Here is an 18806-nt window from a genome sequence, read left to right as displayed (position 1 = left end):
CTCTCTTCGATTTCGAGACGATAAGTTCTCCTTTGTTACAGTTCCTTCTACAGCTGTGTCCACACATAGTCGATCGATAGTCGTCCGACGAGGTGAATCTATGTTGTCGAGGGAGAGTACTTTCAGTCGACGTCGATCGACGGGGTCGAATCAAATGGTGTACATATCAGGCTGGCTACCCTAACCTATGATACATAAATATTTGAATTTAACTCTTGATTAATGACCTTAGCAGTTACAGTTCCCTCTGTTAAACTTATTAAGTTTGTTCGCGGTATCCACGACAAACCGCGGATACCGCGAACAAACGACGAATATCGCGAACACATCCCAAAAATGTACCTAAAAACAATTGTAAAACACAATGTAACTTCTATCTTAATAATCACAGAGGAATCTCCAAACCCAAAATCAAGATGTAGGAGGATACCCATCCGTACGAATTTAGATACCATGTAGTTTATAGGCAAACTCGGTCGAGACTTCAGACTGTGTGCAAAGTGCAAGGGCGTTGGCCCATATCTCTTCGTCCGTCATTGATTTTATCATTTCCTCTTTTTCTCAAGCTATACATTGCACGTAATGTCTAGCCCAACAATATAAATACGTAGGTATAGTACTTCCATATTTTCTTTGCTCTACAACTTCTTTTTCTTTGCCTTTTCCCGTGTACAGACGGGGTCGGCGTTTTTCGTCAGCCTCTCAATCAGCCCAAACTAGGGTGATTCCTTTGGGCTGACATTTTTGGTTTTGGCTACAACATTTTTACGAGTGGATGCCTTTGCTATTTCTTCAGCAAGGGAAATTCAGGCTGGTATACTTCCTGTTTAACGTTCCCCTGTCAGACAACTTGCTTCCCTTGACCCCCTACTACCAAAACTAGAGTAGGGGATCAGGGGAAATGTAGGGGGTTCAGGTTAGGTTTCTCCTACATCTTAACCATGATGGGTTTCGAGATTCTTCTGTGGTTATTAAGATAGAAATTACATTGATACATTGTCTTTTACAGTTGTTTCGCTTTGTTCGCGGTATTCGCGACTTGTTCGCGGTATTCGCGATTTGTTCGCGGTATTCGCGATTTGTTCGCGGTATTCGCGACTTGTTCGCGGCATTCGCGACTTGTTCGCGGAATTCGCGATTTGTTCGCGGTATTCGCGATTTGTTCGCGGTACTCGCGACTTGTTCGCGGTATTCTTGGTTTGTTCGTGGTACTCGCGACTTGTTCGTGTTATTCGCGGTATTCGCAGCTCGTTCGTGGTATCCGTAATTTGTTCGCGGTATCCACGACAAACCGCGGATACCGCCCACAAGTTTGGCCATGCCTCGGGATGAACTAGCGGGATTCCGGAGCGAAGCGACGGAATTCAGCTAGTTATAATATATGCTTCATGTTAAAATAGATACTATTTAAGATACACATTACCTTTGGCAACATGGAGTATTAATTAAACAAAATCGAACATTATAAGGTTTTCATTGTTTTCTACTTGGTAATTTTCAGTTCTTTTGTACTTATTTATTTTATCTTGTCAAAGTTTTTTGGATCTTTCCTTAGGTGCGGGTTGCACTCAGCCTCGTGAGGACAATTGTGAGGAGGCATTATTAATTTATTACTGGTGTAAAAGGTTCGTTTTTATTTATATGCTTTTTTATATATTTTCTCTTAGAAGTGAGTAAGAATTTTCAAGAAGGTAAGTACTTACTAAGGCTAGCTGTTGCACTCAAAAGAGTTGTGTGGAGATTCTCCAGAATTGTCACAATTTCATGATTGGATTGCTTGAAATTGGGGGTGCATGCCTTTGTTCCGGGTAAAAATCGGGAAATCCGTATTTTTCCACCATTTTGCTAGTTTGTTCCGTATATGCCGAAAAAAAAGTTGGCAACCAAATACTTTGATTTTTTTTTTTTTTTTTTTTTTTTTTTTAAGAGGTTTGACAGAGGGAACTGTAACTCTAGGGTCTTATCGTCCCGAAATCGGAGAGAGAAGGAAGACAGGATAGGAGAAAGCCAGCCGTTCCGAGAACGAACATTATCCCATCAGGATAAAATCCGCCCCGGGCGGGAATCGAACCCGCGGCCTAGCGCTTACGAGGCAGACGCACTACCAACTAAGCTAACTAGGCTGGCAAGCAAACTGTTATTTCAAAATTTGACGTCTGCTTCATCAAGTCAACCTCATAATCTTCATTCCAATCCTTATAGGCCAGCCTAGTTAGCTTAGTTGGTAGTGTGTCTGCCTTGTAAGAACTAGGCTGTGGGTTTCATTCCCGCCCGGGGCAGATTTTATCCTGATGGTATAATGTTTGTTCTTGGAACGGCTGGCTATCTCCTATCCTGTCTTCCTTCTCTCTTCGATTTCGGGATGATAAGACCATAGCAGTTACAGTTCCCTCTGTCAAACCTATTTTTTAAAAAAAAAGAGTTAAAAGTCTTACCTTCAGCAAATAGTGTTAACACAGAGAACTCCAAGTGTTTTCAAGACTTCTTCATAGCTATTTTTCAATGGTTCCTGCTTTCATCACGAAGAGCAGATAAACTCAGAAAGGTGGAATAAAAAATAAAAAATCAAGAATAAATTAAGAAATAAAAATTTCCCCCAGGCTAAAAGCTAACAAATCAATAGAAAATTTTTGTTGTTCAAATTTGAAAATTCCCGGGGTGTTGATTGTAGGCATGAACAGCGTTGCCAAGTATAACACACGGAAATACCGTACACATTTTCAATTATTACCGCACTCTGAAATTATCGTACGGTGAGTTAAAGGGGGGGGAATTATCGTACGGTACCAAGTATACGTCCACGGGCTTGTGCTTATGATTCCTTCTTTCATGGACCATGCATCTAGAGTGGACAAAGTGATGATAAAAATCTGGTGTGAACATCACACGACTTTCCTCATCCTATTGAATGATATGCTTATTTTGGGTGTTCTTGTTCTTATAGCCAAACTTTTACAATAGGTATCTCTAACCGTTTAGTCGGTATAGCTAAAAACGGTCAAAAACCGCCAAAAAGCGGTCAATATACTGCCAACCGCAGCACCTATTTCAACCAAACGATCTTTTGAGTTGCAGCCTTGTCACATATTTGTAAACTACATACCAAATTTCAAGTCTCTAGCTCATACCGTTCCCGAGATATTGTTAAATTATACACGGAAAACCGCCAAAAAGCTGTACAAGGGGAAAAAAAAGACTAAATTCTCAATACACAAACACCCCATTGTTGCACTACATCTAGAGTCTAGACACATCCATTTCTTCTCAAATAAATAGCAAAGGTAACTTGAGAGTTTTCAATGCAATTTGAAGTTGCAAAATTCAAAAATTCAAGTGCATATAAATATCCATTGGTCATATTCCTGCATTCAATTACTAGTATGTATTACACTTTCCATTACTTTTATTACACTTTCTGGGTGCACTGTCAGGTCTTTAATTCCTGCATTCAATTACTAGTATGTATTACACTTTCCATTACTTTTATTACACTTTCTGGGTGCACTGTCAGGTCTTTAATTTTTTTTTAATAGGTAACACTTAACACAATGTTGAGTTCATACACTCATATGTACCATTGTACTATTACCACTCTTTTTAACTCTCTATTACAATATAAATATACAACTATGTAATGAAGAAGTGTTGCAATTGGTCCAAATTTTCAAAATTGGGAAATGGGTGGAAATATCTGTCCACATATCAACTAAGTCAATGTTACTTAACTCTTGTTTCCTAAATGGTGAGAATATGCTAATCTATGTGATTTTTTTTACTCATATGTACCATTGTACTATTACCACTCTTTTTAACTCTCTATTACAATATAAATATACAACTATGTAATGAAGAAGTATCAAGTAAATTATTACGATTGGACTCTGCCTAGCATATTTACAATTCAGTTCTTTTACGTACATACATATATTTATTTAATTTATCTGCACTGTCAGCTTTTGGACTAGATTAATTATTACGATAAACAATAGTTATAGCACTTTTTTATTCTGTTAGGGACTAAAAAAAAGAACGAAAAGATACGTAAAATGATTCATTTGGCGCAAAAATTCGGTGCTGATTGGTAAAAATTTAATGTGATAGTTTTCTCACTGACTCATCTTTTACAGATATTTATTTGTTTGTTTTCATTATAATAATTTTATTTTATCTTATATTTTAAAATAGATTTTATACAAGTTTAGCAGGTACGCGTACAGTCGTACAACCATTGTACGCAGAAATTTATTAAATCATATAAAGATGTATAATTTATAAAAAGCTCGAGACCGCGTTCTATAAGGCAGTCTGATCGCGATTGGCGGATTTGGCGGGCATAACAGTTTACTTGTTATGCTATCAAGTAAATTATTACGATTGGACTCTGCCTAGCATATTTACAATTCAGTTCTTTTACGTACATACATATATTTATTTAATTTATCTACACTGTCAGCTTTTGGACTAGATTAATTATTACGATAAACAATAGTTATAGCACTTTTTTATGATACATACATGACAAAAAAAAATTTAAAATAAATACATAATAATTATAATATATGCTTCATGTTAAAATAGATACTATTTAAGATACACATTACCTTTGGCAACATGGAGTATTAATTAAACAAAATCGAACATTATAAGGTTTTCATTGTTTTCTACTTGGTAATTTTCAGTTCTTTTGTACTTATTTATTTTACCTTGTCAAAGTTTTTTGGATCTTTCTTTAGGTGCGGGTTGCACTCAGCCTCGTGAGGACAATTGAGGAGGCATTATTACTGGTGTAAAAGGTTCGTTTTTATTTATATGCTTTTTTATATATTTTCTCTTAAAAATTAGTAAGAATTTTCAAGAAGGTAAGTACTTACTAAGGCTAGCTGTTGCACTCAAAAGAGTTGTGTGGAGATTCTCCAGAGTTGTCACAATTTCATGATTGGATCACTATCAACACACAAAAAGCCCAAACTGAGGCTTAGGTGTAGGGGCTGGCCAGCCCCAAAGGACGGGTTGAGCTTCTACGAATCTACACACACTATCAGGTGAACCTGATAATGAGTGGCTGGGCTAAGAATCAATTTCGCAAAAGTTTGTTTGTAATAGAGGATAGAAGAAAACCAGCCTTTCCGGGAACAAACCTCATCTCTATTAATGAATTTATTTAATTTTGACATCCTTTGTAAATACTATTTTACTTAGGTTATTTATAAAAATGGATACTTACGAATAACCTAAGTAAAATAGCAAACCTTATCTGTTAAAAGGTTGAAGTTTGCTAGGATAATGTTAGCCCCCGGCTGGAAAACGAACCCACCACTTAGAGTTTACCAGGCAGACGCGCTACATTCCAAGCCAACTAGGCTACTTGGGCTGGCAGTTTTACATAAGACCTTAGCACGGTCCCCTCTACCAAACCTATTAAAAAAAGAACCATTAGTAAAATAGAATTTTAGGTTGAAGTTTGCTAGGATAATGTTAGCCCCCGGCTGGAAAACGAACCCACCACTTAGAGTTTACCAGGCAGACGCGCTACCTTCCAAGCCAACTAGGCTGGCAGTTTTACATAAGACCTTAGCACGGTCCCCTCTACCAAACCTATTAAAAAAAAGAACCATTAGTAAAATACAATTTTATTTCATACTAAAATAAGAAGAGAATAAGTCTTCACTTGACTAAATAAGTCTTCACTTGACTAAATAATTTAGTCATAGTCAAGTGAAGACTTATTTAGTCAAGTGAAGACTTATTTAGTCAAGTGAAGACTTATTTAGTCAAGTGAAGACTTATTCTCTTCTTATTTTAGTAGTAATTAGTACTTGACATGGTATCCCGTTTTCAAAGTTTATACAATTTTATTTTTTATTTCCCTTCTGTTTATGTCAAGTACTATTTCATACTAAAATAAGAAGAGAATAAGTCTTCACTTGACTAAATAAGTCTTCACTTGACTAAATAATTTAGTCATCATAGTCAAGTGAAGACTTATTCTCTTCTTATTTTAGTATTAATTAGTACTTGACATGGTATCCCGTTTTCAAAGTTTATACAATTTTATTTATTATTTCCCTTCTGATTGACAGGTTCAGCCCAGTCACAATGTCTGCTACATCCCATTCGATGGAGTTGAAGTGCCCAAAGAAGAATTTGAAGTGCTTGCTGTTTAAGAAGAAATTTCTATTATACCCACCCAAAGAAGAATGTGCTTATTTTGAAGTGAAATTTCTATGAAGCTAAAAACGGTCAAAAACCGCCAAAAAGCGGTCAATATACTGCCAACCGCAGCACCTATTTCAACCAAACGATCTTTTGAGTTGCACCCTTGTCACATTTGTAAACTATACATACCAAATTTCAAGTCTCTAGCTCATACCGTTCCCGAGATATTGTTAAATTACACGGAAAACCGCCAAAAAGCTGTAAAATACCGCCAACCGTTGCACCGATCTTAACCAAAAGTTTCGTGTCGCATCCTTGTCACATTTGACATCTACATAGCAAATTTCAAGTCTCTAGCTCTTACCGTTCTCGGGATATTTTATTTACAGACAGACACACAAAAGTTTCGTGTCGCATCCTTGTCACATTTGACATCTACATACCAAATTTCAAGTCTCTAGCTCTTACCGTTCTCGAGATATTTTTTGTCTGTACAGACAGACACACGGACCAATGGCTGAAACTTTGGATTTAGACTCTAGGGACCTAAAAAACGTGTTTTGGCACTAAAAACTGACCATCGAAATTTTGACCCGATTACATTACTTTCCTTCCTATAGGATAAGGAAAGTAAAAATGGCTCATTCCTAAAGGGGATTAAGCTAAAAACGCTAGTCTATTCTGTATCCTTTTGACTAGTGGAGCGCACTTTTTTGGGCCCCCTTGGGTCTAGGTTAGGGTCGATAGTCCATGATTGCCGTTGGTGGACGCACAATTAATGGCCGGAGTCCGGAGTTATAAAGGTGGGACGGATACAAAAGTAGGTACTAAATAAAAACATACATCTGATTTTGATTTCGAAGTTAATTTATCAACATGTATTGGTAAAAAAAAATAAAATAAGAATGCTCAGTACTCACTTCCCTAGTAACCAAAATAGGATTCTATCCGGGTAGAACCCAGATAAAATCCGGGTAAAAAAAAAGAGGATAGGATAGCATTAATCCGATCCTGTACCCGGATTCTATCCCGATTCTACCCGGGTAGAAACCGGATAAATGTCCCGGTTACGAATCTAAAGTAGGTACCGACACCTACCTATCTAATAATGCATTCGAAATGCTTATTGTTTAAGAGGGAATTTCTATATTATCAAGTGCGCTTATGCTTTGTAATATTATGAGTTACTTTGACTGACCATGGAACAGAAGGTACAGGGTTCGAATCTCGGCCGGAGCAGATTATCTGAAGCCTACAAAAAGACTTCATCAATATTTTTTCAGCCTCTAGATCTCTAGAACCTAGAAGGCCTGTTAAGCTAAGAGCCTGTTAAGTTCCATTTGATTTGTATAGGCTTATTAAGGGCTGTTAGGGACTAAAAAAGAAAAGAACGAAAAGAAACGTAAAATGATTCATTTGGCGCAAAAATTCGGTGCTGATTGGTAAAAAATTAATGTGATAGTTTTCTTACTGACTCATACAATAATTATTTAAAGTCAATATTTAAGGGTATTTGAGTGGAATTTTTGAGTGTATGGCCGCCATACACGCCCTACATGGACGCTAAGCCACTGATGATACCATTCGAAATGCTTATTGTTTAAGAGGGAATTTCTATATTATCAAGTGCGCTTATGCTTTGTAATATTATGAGTTACTTTGACTGACCCTTGAACAGAAGGTACAGGGTTCGAATCTCGGTCGGAGCAGATTATCTGAAGCCTACAAAAAGACTTCATCAATTTTTTTTCAGCCTCTAGAACCTAGAAGGCCTGTTAAGCTAAGAGCCTTGTTAAGTTCCATTTGATTTGTATAGGCTTTTAAGGGCTGTTAGGGCTTTGTAATATTATGAGTTACTTTGACTGACCCTTGAACAGAAGGTACAGGGTTCGAATCTCGGTCGGAGCAGATTATCTGAAGCCTATAAAAAGACTTCATCAATATTTTTTCAGCCTCTAGAACCTAGAAGGCCTGTTAAGCTAAGAGCCTGTTTAGTTCCATTTGATTTGTATGGGCTTATTAGGGGCTGTTAGGCTGCCAATACGTATTGTAAAACACAAGCGTCTGATTCAGTCATAGTCAGAACTATTGTCCTCTCCACCATCTTCATCCTCCTCCTCCTCAGAAAAGGATATATTTTCTTCATTTCTTTTTACTTTTGATTTGAGTTTCCTCCATAGTTCAAAGAGGCTGTAATCTTCCACTGCCAAACCAGTTTGCCAGTCGTCACTGTGTTCATACTCCTCAAATAATGAAACGGTTTCAGGATAAATGAATTCTTCTAGGAACTTCACCAGTTGAGAGGATAACGTTGCTGATGATACATTCTTTATAAGATCAGGACATTGCGTGAAGTCTACATTGTCAACATTCCATGGAACGATCCCACATTTTTCAAATCCAGACTGTAAAATGTCCGGAGTTACTGTGTCCTTAATAACGGAATCTATCAAAGCCGCAAAGTCCGTCCTTTTGAAGGTCCGTCCATGTTCAGATTTCCATCGCGTTAATGCTTTCTTCCATGTGGTTCTTAGAGTCTTGAACACTGCAACGTCCATGGGCTGAACAATGTCCGCATAGTTAGGAGAAAGGGATATGAGATATATGCCATGTTCTTTGCAAAATTTGCCCAACGCCATGGATGAATGAGAGGCATGTCCATCTACAAATAAGATGACAGGCAATTCTATTTGTTTCTTCTGCAGCCATGGTAAGAACCCGTTTGAAATATAGTCGAGGAATATTTCGGATGTCTTCCAGCCTGAAGAGGCTTTGCCAATCATCCAGGACCCTGGGATGGACCGTCCCATCGCCAGAGGCATTCTCTCGTAAGGAACTATCAATAAGGGGGGTGCAAGCATGCCGTCCGCATTCCCAGTCAGTTGAATTGTAAGATAATCTTTCTCCTCATTTAAATTGGACGTATACTTGAAGTTCCTGCGAACAACCATTTGAGTGCTCTTTGAAGGGCATAAGCAAAAAGCTGCCTCTCTTGAATTGAATACTCTGGTAGGTTGACGAATGACATGCAACAAATTATGCTTTTCCAAATAAGTACTTAGTTGCTGTCTCCACTGTATGAGCTTTTCTGTAGTCAAATCTCCTGTATTCCGAGTTATTACATGATTCAAACTGGGATGCCTCCTTGTGAACGAATTAAACCACGATCTTCCTGGCACATTATCTTTGAAAGTATTTGGACGGCCTAGCTCAATAATAAGTTTCGATACAGTTTCTACAATAAGATTTCTGGTCACAGGAAATCCTGCACTATTCATATTCATTATCCATTGCACTACTTCCAATTCTTCTATGTCTGTAAGGACTGGAGATGGTCCCATTCTCCTACTTCGGGGGGACTTTCCTTTGAACTTATCCGTAAGTGTGGTCCTCGGCACACCATACTGTCTAGCAGCAGCTTTTGCAGAACTCCCTGCTTTCATAGCTTCCACGGCAAGATTCATATTTTGTTCTGAATAGTTAAATCTAGTACAGCCCTTCCGCGACATTCTCTTTGGTTTTTCAGTGATCTGTCTACCTTTTGACTTCCTCTTGACTTCATAACTTTAAAAGATAGAGAAGGGGGAAAGAGACAGAGAACAGTATACTGAATAAACGAACAAAGAAAATGTAACAGTGAATCTAGATATTCAGAAAAGATTTAAAAAAGTTAACAATCAAAAATAATCAACAAACCTAAAATGTATTGAGAAGAACAAGTCCCCAAAAAAGTTGATCAGAATAATTCCGGGACGGAACTTGCTACAAAGGGTTAATCTTTTCTGATCAGTTCAATAAACTGTAAAAAAAAAAAAAGATTGTGGAAAAAATCGTACTACATTTAATTGTTAGGCCCTTCTGAGGATCCTAGGATAAAACTAAAGTTTAAAACAAGAAAAATAAATTAATTAATTAACAACTAAATAAAAATTAAACAAGGGACCGCACAGCTTCCTCAAAAAGATAAGGGATTAGGGGAAGTAAAAACTCTGGCAAAATGTGTAATGTTCGCAAAAATCACAATGCTTTTGCTGACTAGATGTACACAATTAACGTCAAAAAAAAAAAGTAATAATAATAAAGGAGGAACTGTAAGAGCAGAGGTGATTTTTATTGTTTTGATATCTAAGAGAGGGGGACAGAAAAGAGGACAAAAGCAAGGAGTTCCCGGTTCAAACCTCATCTGTTAAGGTGTACTTTGCCCCTGACAGAAATTGAATCTGTGATCTAGCAGTTACAAGGCCAACATGTTACCCTCCAGGCTAACTAGTCTGGCCAATCCAAAGATTGATTTAACAGGTTGAACATGGCAGGTAAAACCGAAGGTCCGTTGAAGTTAAGCAATGCTGCTTGTGATGGCTATCTGGAAGGGTGACCATTAGAGTAATCTTGTATGCTGCTGGCTTTTCCCGGCTCCACTTAGCTGGGTGAATGTGAGTAGGTGGGTAGCTTGTTACCAAATGAAGAGTAGGTTGAAATGATAAACATATACTTCTTCACTATTTGTAAAATATTCTGGGTTTTATTTCATTTTCATTTTATGGACTAGTTTCGCCGGTGAAGGCATCTTCAGCGTTACAGAAAAATACACATAAAAAGTAAAATAATACTATAAAAACATATATAATCTGGTTATATTGTACAAGAAACACACAAGATCAAGATGGACCTTCACAAAGTTACAAAATCTTCAATCTATCAAAGGAAGATTATTTAAAAGCCCTGCCACAGAGCGCATTAGCAATTATACAGTGACATTGAACCTCTATCAAACAAAAGTTACAGTCTAGGCCAGCCTAGTTAGCTTAGTTGGTAGTGTGTCTGCCTTGTAAGAACTAGGCTGTGGGTTTCATTCCCGCCCGGGGCAGATTTTAAATTGTAAAATTAAATCAACCAAGTTTAACAAAGGAAAGAAAAAACCTAAAATTAAAAACGAACCGTTTAACAATATTTAAACTTATTGTTGTAGGGAAATATTGGGATGCGAGAGGAAAAATGGCCTAATGGTCAAAGATCCCGACATTTGCAACATACATACACAAACTTATTGCAAGATTTTAACACTTAAACGTTAAATTAGACCAATTTAAAGTTGGCAATTACTAACATTAACGTCAAGTAATCCTTAAGTAAATTGTAAAATTAAATCAACCAAGTTTAACAAAGGAAAGAAAAAACCTAAAATTAAAAACGAACTGTTTAACAATATTTAAACTTATTGCAAGGTTTTAACACTTAAACGTTAAATTAGACCAATTTAAAGTTGGCAATTACTAACACAATTTTCCTCGAGAGGAAAATGTTAAGCTGCATTTTCCTTTCGGAAAAGAAAACGATTTCTTTTCGGAAAGTGAACCATTGATTTTCGGAAAAGAAAACGATTTCTTTTCGGAAAGTGAACCCATTGATCTTCGAATTCTTCGGAGGTTGGGAATACGCCATCTTGGATTTTCAATAGTTTACAGATGCTACCACGCCACCTAGCGGTTAATCTAATCCCCGTGTTTTGTGTTTTCCTTTAAAAGAGGGGAAATCGTCTCAGTTTCTCAAGGTCTGTTTTTCATTCCTACGCCGCATCGATGCGGCGTTCACTCTGCGTCAGGAGTGGGGGTAAAAAGTGGAAATTCAACAAACACGACGACATCTAGTGGAGAAATTACGAAACATTTTTTTTTTCATTTCCCTCAATACAATTACATTATGGCGGAACCTGAAGCTACTCGAGACCCGCATCAGGGTTTAAGACGCAGCGTTGACGCTAAAGTAGGGGAAGTGGAATGAAAAACACGCGTCGGGTTCGCATCGCACCCACGTCGGAATGAAAAACAGACCTGAGAATTCTTCGGAGGTTGGGAATACGCCATCTTGGATTTTCAATAGTTTACAGGTGCTACCACGCCACCTAGCGGTTAAACTAATCCCCGTGTTTTCCTTTAAAAGAGGGGAAATCGTCTCAGTTTCCCACAGAAAAATACAACTTTACTAGGGTCTAGAAAAAAGTCACTAGTCGATTACAAAATGGAGAATTGAATTTTTAGAAAATAATAAACAACTAAAATATAGATTAGAAAAGATATGTTGAAATTGGTTAGGACCAGTGACGTGTCTGTCACCAAAAATAGGGGCACTGCTTCCCTTCCTCTCTACGGTTTTTCTCACCATCCTCCACTACTTACTTACCGAATATAGTAAGTGATTATTCAACCTGGATTCTAACCAGCAGACCGGCACTGTTTATGGGTTCTAGGCGCACGGCAGTGAGCCAGGCCAAGTTCCAGGCTCAGTTATAGCTTCCCTCTCCGTTTCCCACAGAAAAATACAACTTTACTAGGTCTAGAAAAAAGTCACTAGTCGATTACAAAATGGAGAATTGAATTTTTAGAAAATAATAAACAACTAAATACTAAAATATAGATTAGAAAAGATATGTTGAAATTGGTTAGGACCAGTGACGTGTCTTTCACCAAAAATAGGGGTACTGCTTCCCTTCCTCTATACGGTTTTTCTCACCATCCTCCACTACTTACTTACCGAAAATAGTAAGTGATTAATTGATTATTCAACCTGGATTCTAACATCACCAGCAGATCGGCACTGTTTATCGGTTCTAGGCGCACGGCAGTGAGCCAGGCCAAGTTCCGGGCTCAGTTATAGCTTCCCCTTTTGATAATCTAACCACACGCCACTGGCTGAGGACTCGGGGATGCACAACTATCAGAAAGGTTTTGCGATATGTTAGGTGTCGGAACTGAAATTTGTTGGTCAATTCATTACTGTCAGTCTGCAAAATGGGGAATACTTGGAAATCCTAGACAGTACACAACCTTATTAAAAACTTGGTTTTACAATCTCATTACAAACTTACCGTCGTATGTATGAAAGCCAAAGTTAAACTTTAGTTTAACTTAAGACGAACAATGTTGCCAATTTCATGTCATTTCTTTAGCCAGTTAGGCTAGATTTCATGAAATTTGGCAAGATTTTCATTTCAAGTTAAACTAAAGTTTATCTTTAGACTTCATACATACGGCGGTCAGTCAGTCTGCAAAATGGGGAATACTTGGAAATCCTAGACAGTACACAACCTTATTAAAAACTTGGTTTTACAATCTCATTACAAACTTGGTTTTGTATTTCGCAAATGAATTTTCATCCCCGAATCCTCAAGGTGGGTCCACACATAGTCGACCGGCCTTCAATCGATGTCGACTGAACCGTCCAAACTGCCTCGACAAAACATTTTCATCTCGTCGATCGACAGCCCTTTCATCCCCGAATCCTCAAGGTGGGTCCACACATAGTCGACCGGCCTTCAATCGATGTCGACTGAACCGTCCAAACTGCCTCGACAACACAGTTTCATCTCGTCGATCGACAGCCGGTCGACTATGTTTTAACACACCTTTGTAGGATCACCCGTTCCTCAAATGTACCAGAAAAAGGTTAGTGCAAGGTTCTTGAACATTGGTATTGAATGGTTTTAGCCCCAACAAATGAAAATCGAAAAAATCCAAGTCTTCCCGAATTTCGCGAGTTGTACATATAAAGGATCATTCCCCATTGTCGTGAAGTTTCACCCGTTTTTTTCCGAATGTCCTGTAGGCAATGTAATTTAAATGAAGGTGTTCCCACTAACACACGACACGATTTTTTTTTCCAAACGACACAAAATGTCCTTGTAAGCAATGTAATTTAAATGAGAATTTTCCCACTAACACACGGCATGAACCTCAAATGTACCAGAAAAAGGTTAGTGCAAGGTTCTTGAACATTGGTATTGAATGGTTTTAGCCCCAACAAATGAAAATCGAAAAAAATCCAAGTCTTCCCGAATTTCGCGAGTTGTACATATACCTAAAGGATCGTTCCCAATTGTCGTGAAGTTTCACCCGATTTTTTCCGAATGTCCTGTAGGCAATGTAATTTAAATGAGGGTGTTCCCACTAACACACGACACGATTTTTTTTTCCAAACGACACAAAATGTCCTTGTAAGCAATGTAATTTAAATGAGAATGTTCCTACTAACACACCTTTACGATTTATCGGTATTATTTAAATCGATTTATCTCGGTATCTATAAGTCGTAGAAGAAAAAGAAAAATTCCGTTGGTCCTCATTGTTCCTGCTCTATGACTTTGAAACATCACACAAGTAAGCGCAACTGATCTATTGGTCCAAATTTTCAAAATTGGGAAATGGGTGGAAATATCTGTCCACATATCAAGACACGATTTTTCCCGAACGACAACTCGGACCGGGCCTTAAGGCTCACGAATTTCGTTCGACCATTTTGTCGGTGCTAAAACCTTCCCTTGTCTACATCTACAGTAACAAAATTCTACCTAACAAATTAACAAACGTAAAATGGTATAAAAATATTAAAAATTCTATACATCTTCACGAAACTTACATAGAAGACATTTTGAACCGAAATCAGTAAAATTCCTAGAAATTAATGGTGGGTTTCACCAATGACATATTGAGAGATTTCACTAATGGATTTTTTTTTTTGTTTTAATATCTGTCCACATATCAACTAAGTCAATGTTACTTAACCCTTATTTCCTAAATGGTGAGAATATGCTAATCTATGTGATTTTTTTTCACCAAACCAAATGGTACCAACAACTTTTAGCACTATCCAACTAACAGTTGAGAAATTACAGGTTTGATACTCCCGTTTCAATAAATTTTGTCTTCTTTTTGGACCATTAACAAATAAGCATGTGAATAGTTAATAATATATTTTTAGATGGACATTCCCATTCCTACACCCTAAATGGAGTTTTTCATCTTATGAATGTTTTACTTACCTTGTGCCATTTTTAGAACCATTGACCAATTGATTTCCAATTTTTTCACCTGCATTGGCATATTTGTTGGAACATGACTCGTCTTTGGCATTAAACCCAATTGAGTTTTGACTAGAACACACACTACCATGGTCAGAATCACTATCTTTTTCTTCTTTCATTTCAAAGTCATCTTGTTCTTCTTTAAATTCATAATCTTTATCGCCATTAAGTTCTTGTTCTACTTTCATTTCTAAATCATCCATAATCATTTTTTCAATATCTTGTTCCAACTTCTCTTCTTTCATTTCAAAGTCATCTTGTTCTTCTTTAAATTCATAATCTTTATCGCCATTAAGTTCTTGTTCTACTTTCATTTCTAAATTATCCATAATCATTTTTTCAATATCTTGTTCCAACTTAACAGCAGGGATATTGAAGACTTGCTTTTTTCTTCTTGGGACATAAGTTTGATTTTCTTCCATTGTAACAGGTGGTTTTGCTTTTATCTTTCAAGTGTCAATTCTTACAAGTGATAAGTATGCCAAAAAACAAGATACATCACACTTCAGCTGTCTGGAGCCCGGAACAGTAACTGAAAGGAAAAATTGATTTGTTGAGATATCCTTATTTGAATGTCAAAGGAACAGATGAGAAAGATGGTTGAGGTCAATTAAAAAAAATGAAACTCATGACAAGTGGGAATAGGCCTTAAACAATATTTCCTGAAAGGAAAAATTGATTTGTTGAGATATCCTTATTTGAATGTCAAAGGAACAGATGAGAAAGATGGTTGAGGTCAATTAAAAAAAAATGAAACTCATGACAAGTGGGAATAGGCCTTAAACAATATTTTGTGGTTAGTATCAGGGTGGATGACCTGGGCAATCACATGCTACTGGCTTTTCCTACTCTACTCAGACTGGGTGAGATTAATGTAGCTATATAGCTAGCTTGGAAAAAGTTATAAACTCACATTTGTTTCAGTGGTTAGTATCAGGGTGGATGACCTGGGCAATCACATGCTACTGGCTTTTCCTACTCTACTCAGACTGGGTGAGATTAATGTAGCTAATTTGTTTCGTAAACTTACCTCTCTGATCACAGACTCAATAACCACACCAAACTGTGTTTGTGTGCAAATTTTTATAGATGAGAGTGTTCCTTATGTAGTGCAAGGTGGAAAATAAGGAAAAATTAAAAAAACCAGATATATCTTGGTACTTCAGGAAAAGGATAGAAAAATAAGACAAGAATTCCTTGTTTCCTTGGCTTTTTTCTTGTTCAGTTTTTTTTTTTACAAAAGTAAAACCAGATATATCTTGGTACTTCAGGAAAAGGATAGAAAAATAAGACAAGAATTCCTTGTTTCCTTGGCTTTTTTCTTGTTCAGTTCTTCAGTTTTTTTTTAAAATACAAAAGTTGCAAATTTAAATTTTCCCGGGCTATCGGTTTTGACCTTAACAGTGTTGCCGGATGTACACGACTGAATTATCGTACAAAAAAAAAAAAATACAGTCGTACACCCGTACATCTAATTCCAAACCTTTCAAAAATCATCCGATGTGGACACCCGGGACCCGGGTGCAAAGGTCAATGGTCCATGGTCTAGGCTAGGGTCAATGGTTGCCGTTGTGGATGCACACTTTCCTAAATGCTAACTATGATACTTAATAGCTGAATGTGATGGTACATTATTATTAGAAAGTAAGTAGGTATTTTTATTTTTCCCTTTTTTGATCACTAAGAACTCTTTCATTGATCATTAAAAACTCCTTTTTGGATTATTAAAAATTCTCCCATTATGTCATTCTCCCAAATATCTGTCCACATATCAACTAAGTCAATGTTACTTAACCCTTATTTCCTAAATGGTGAGAATATGCTAATCTATGTGATAGAAAGACCTTAAAAAGTGCAGTATTTTGGTACAAGTTTGAAATCGATCCCATTGGCAGGGCCAGAGCAAAATTTTCAAGGGAAACTCGAAAAACAATTAAAGCATCGCGAAAGGTGATTTGGGCTTGGAATATTTCGCTTTCATGATTTAGCTCGAAATTCAGATGAGAAATTATAAATTATAAATTTCCGCCCTGACTACCTATCAAAAATAGCTTTGGCTCCAGGGTTTGAAATGTCTCATCTGGGTCGACTTTTCATTCAGTAGTACACTTTAAAAAAAAAAAAAAAAAAAAAAAAAAAAAAAAAAAAAAAAAAATGTACCTCGGTACCACTTTCGCTCGGCATTACTTCAAGGCACATTCTTTTACATCCATGCCTATTCAAGTACGGAAAAGTCTGATTAAAAAATTTCGGTCCTGACCGGGATTCGAACCCAGCACCTCCAGGTTGACAGGCCACAGAGGTAGGTTCAGTAGTAGTACTTACCCTACAGTGACGTCGAATATATTGCTACCTACTGACGAAGAGACGGCCATATCACCAAACCCTTTCCTGGCCACGATCACACTGGTTATCAAGTCTGGTATGGAGGTACCAGCCGCTAGAAATGTGAACCCCATCACCTGAGAATTAGAAACAAATGATCAAATAAGAGACAATTAGTGAAATAACAGTCAAAATATGATGAAATAAGATGTAAATGATTAAAAAAGAGTCAAACGATGAAACAACAGTCAAAATATGATGTAATAAGAGTTAATTATTGATGAAATAAGAGACAATTAATGAAATTACAGTCAAAATATGATGGAATAAGAGTTAATTATTGATGAAATAAGAGACAATTAATGAAATTACAGTCAAAATATGATGAAATAAGAGTTAAATGATTAAAAAAGGGTCAAACGATGAAACAACAGTCAAAATATGATGAAATAAGAGTTAAATGATGAAACAAACACTGGTTATTAAATCCGGTATAGAGATATACCAGCCGCCTGAGAATAAGAGTCAATTGATGAAATAAACGTTAAATAGGTTCAAATGGTATGCCCATCTGATGAGAGGCCTACTACGGGACGGGCATGCTACGACACGGACCACATGCGTCTAATGTAGCGGTTGTTTCATTGCTACGAAATAAAAACGGCGGTGAAACACTCATCTTAAAAAAGTACTTCTTCTAATGAATAATTCTTCATTTCGTTTTCCATACAATCTAATAACATATTACTTTACTTTACTTACTGCCAGGGCCATTTGAAGCCTAGAAGACTTTTTGCCTCGCCAAACTGTTCTGTCTTGTGCGTCTTCTTCCGTGGTGTTAATTTTTGCCATGTCCCTCTTGATCTGGTCTTTCCATAACATATACCTTCACAGAAATCCTCTTCTTCAATAAGTCCAATCCTCTTCAATACGGACACACCAGGTAACCATACTCCAAACTCAGCGAGAGCACAACGAATAGGAAGTACAGTAGAAACATGGTCACTCCCAATCCTCGATGTAGCTTCCAATGAAACGCTGCGATGCTGACTATGACGAATATCAGCATTGTGAACAGAATCACTATGGAACACAACATTCCCTTACTAGACACGGTCACTGGCTGCGAGTATATGAGATTGTATAGGAGCCAGGGTAGTGGAAGCCTAAAGGAACAAAAAAATAGATTCAAAACTAGCCGAAATCCGTCGCTTCGTATGACGTCATAAAAGGTCCATATCTCTGGAACGGTTTGGATTTTTTCCCCCCCCCCCCCTATTTTAGGGGGCGGGTCGATTCTAATCAATTTTTCGCTATCTCTTACCGTTTATGCTCTAGAAGTTGAACAGAATTTTCTTGTCGGCAGATAGCCACATACAAACATAGATACAATTTCTCATTTATACACATTGCATATTAAGATAATACTATGAATGTTAGCATGATGAATGGTGGGGGGGGGGGGGAC

General features: G+C 37.2%; 2 protein-coding genes and 1 long non-coding RNA gene across 3 annotated transcripts in view; all 3 read right to left on the bottom strand.

Moving 5' to 3' along the window:
• Nucleotides 1-8225: 8225 nt before the first annotated feature.
• Nucleotides 8226-9665, bottom strand: LOC103514209. Its single transcript, XM_008479075.1, has one exon. The coding sequence runs from the start codon at nucleotides 9663-9665 to the stop codon at nucleotides 8226-8228; it is 1440 nt and encodes a 479-aa protein (XP_008477297.1).
• A 5827-nt stretch (nucleotides 9666-15492) lies between these two features.
• LOC113469483 lies at nucleotides 15493-16238 on the bottom strand. Its single transcript, XR_003392881.1, has 2 exons — nucleotides 16044-16238; nucleotides 15493-15545 (listed from the first exon to the last, which is right to left on the bottom strand). It is a non-coding gene; the product is annotated as an uncharacterized LOC113469483 (long non-coding RNA).
• A 1096-nt stretch (nucleotides 16239-17334) lies between these two features.
• LOC103514208 (sodium/potassium/calcium exchanger Nckx30C-like) overlaps nucleotides 17335-18806 on the bottom strand; it is a gene marked incomplete at its 5' end in the record, with an annotated part of 3302 nt that continues 1830 nt past the window's right edge. The window contains one exon of the mRNA XM_017446119.1: nucleotides 17335-17475. Within this exon, the coding sequence (XP_017301608.1) occupies nucleotides 17335-17475 (141 nt within the window). The remainder of the gene's footprint in view (nucleotides 17476-18806) is intronic.

This window comes from Diaphorina citri, unplaced genomic scaffold, assembly GCF_000475195.1.
Source record: "Diaphorina citri unplaced genomic scaffold, Diaci psyllid genome assembly version 1.1 scaffold1101, whole genome shotgun sequence".
Taxonomy (NCBI): Eukaryota; Metazoa; Arthropoda; class Insecta; order Hemiptera; family Psyllidae; genus Diaphorina; species Diaphorina citri.
This window is presented reverse-complemented; position numbering and strand designations above follow the sequence as displayed.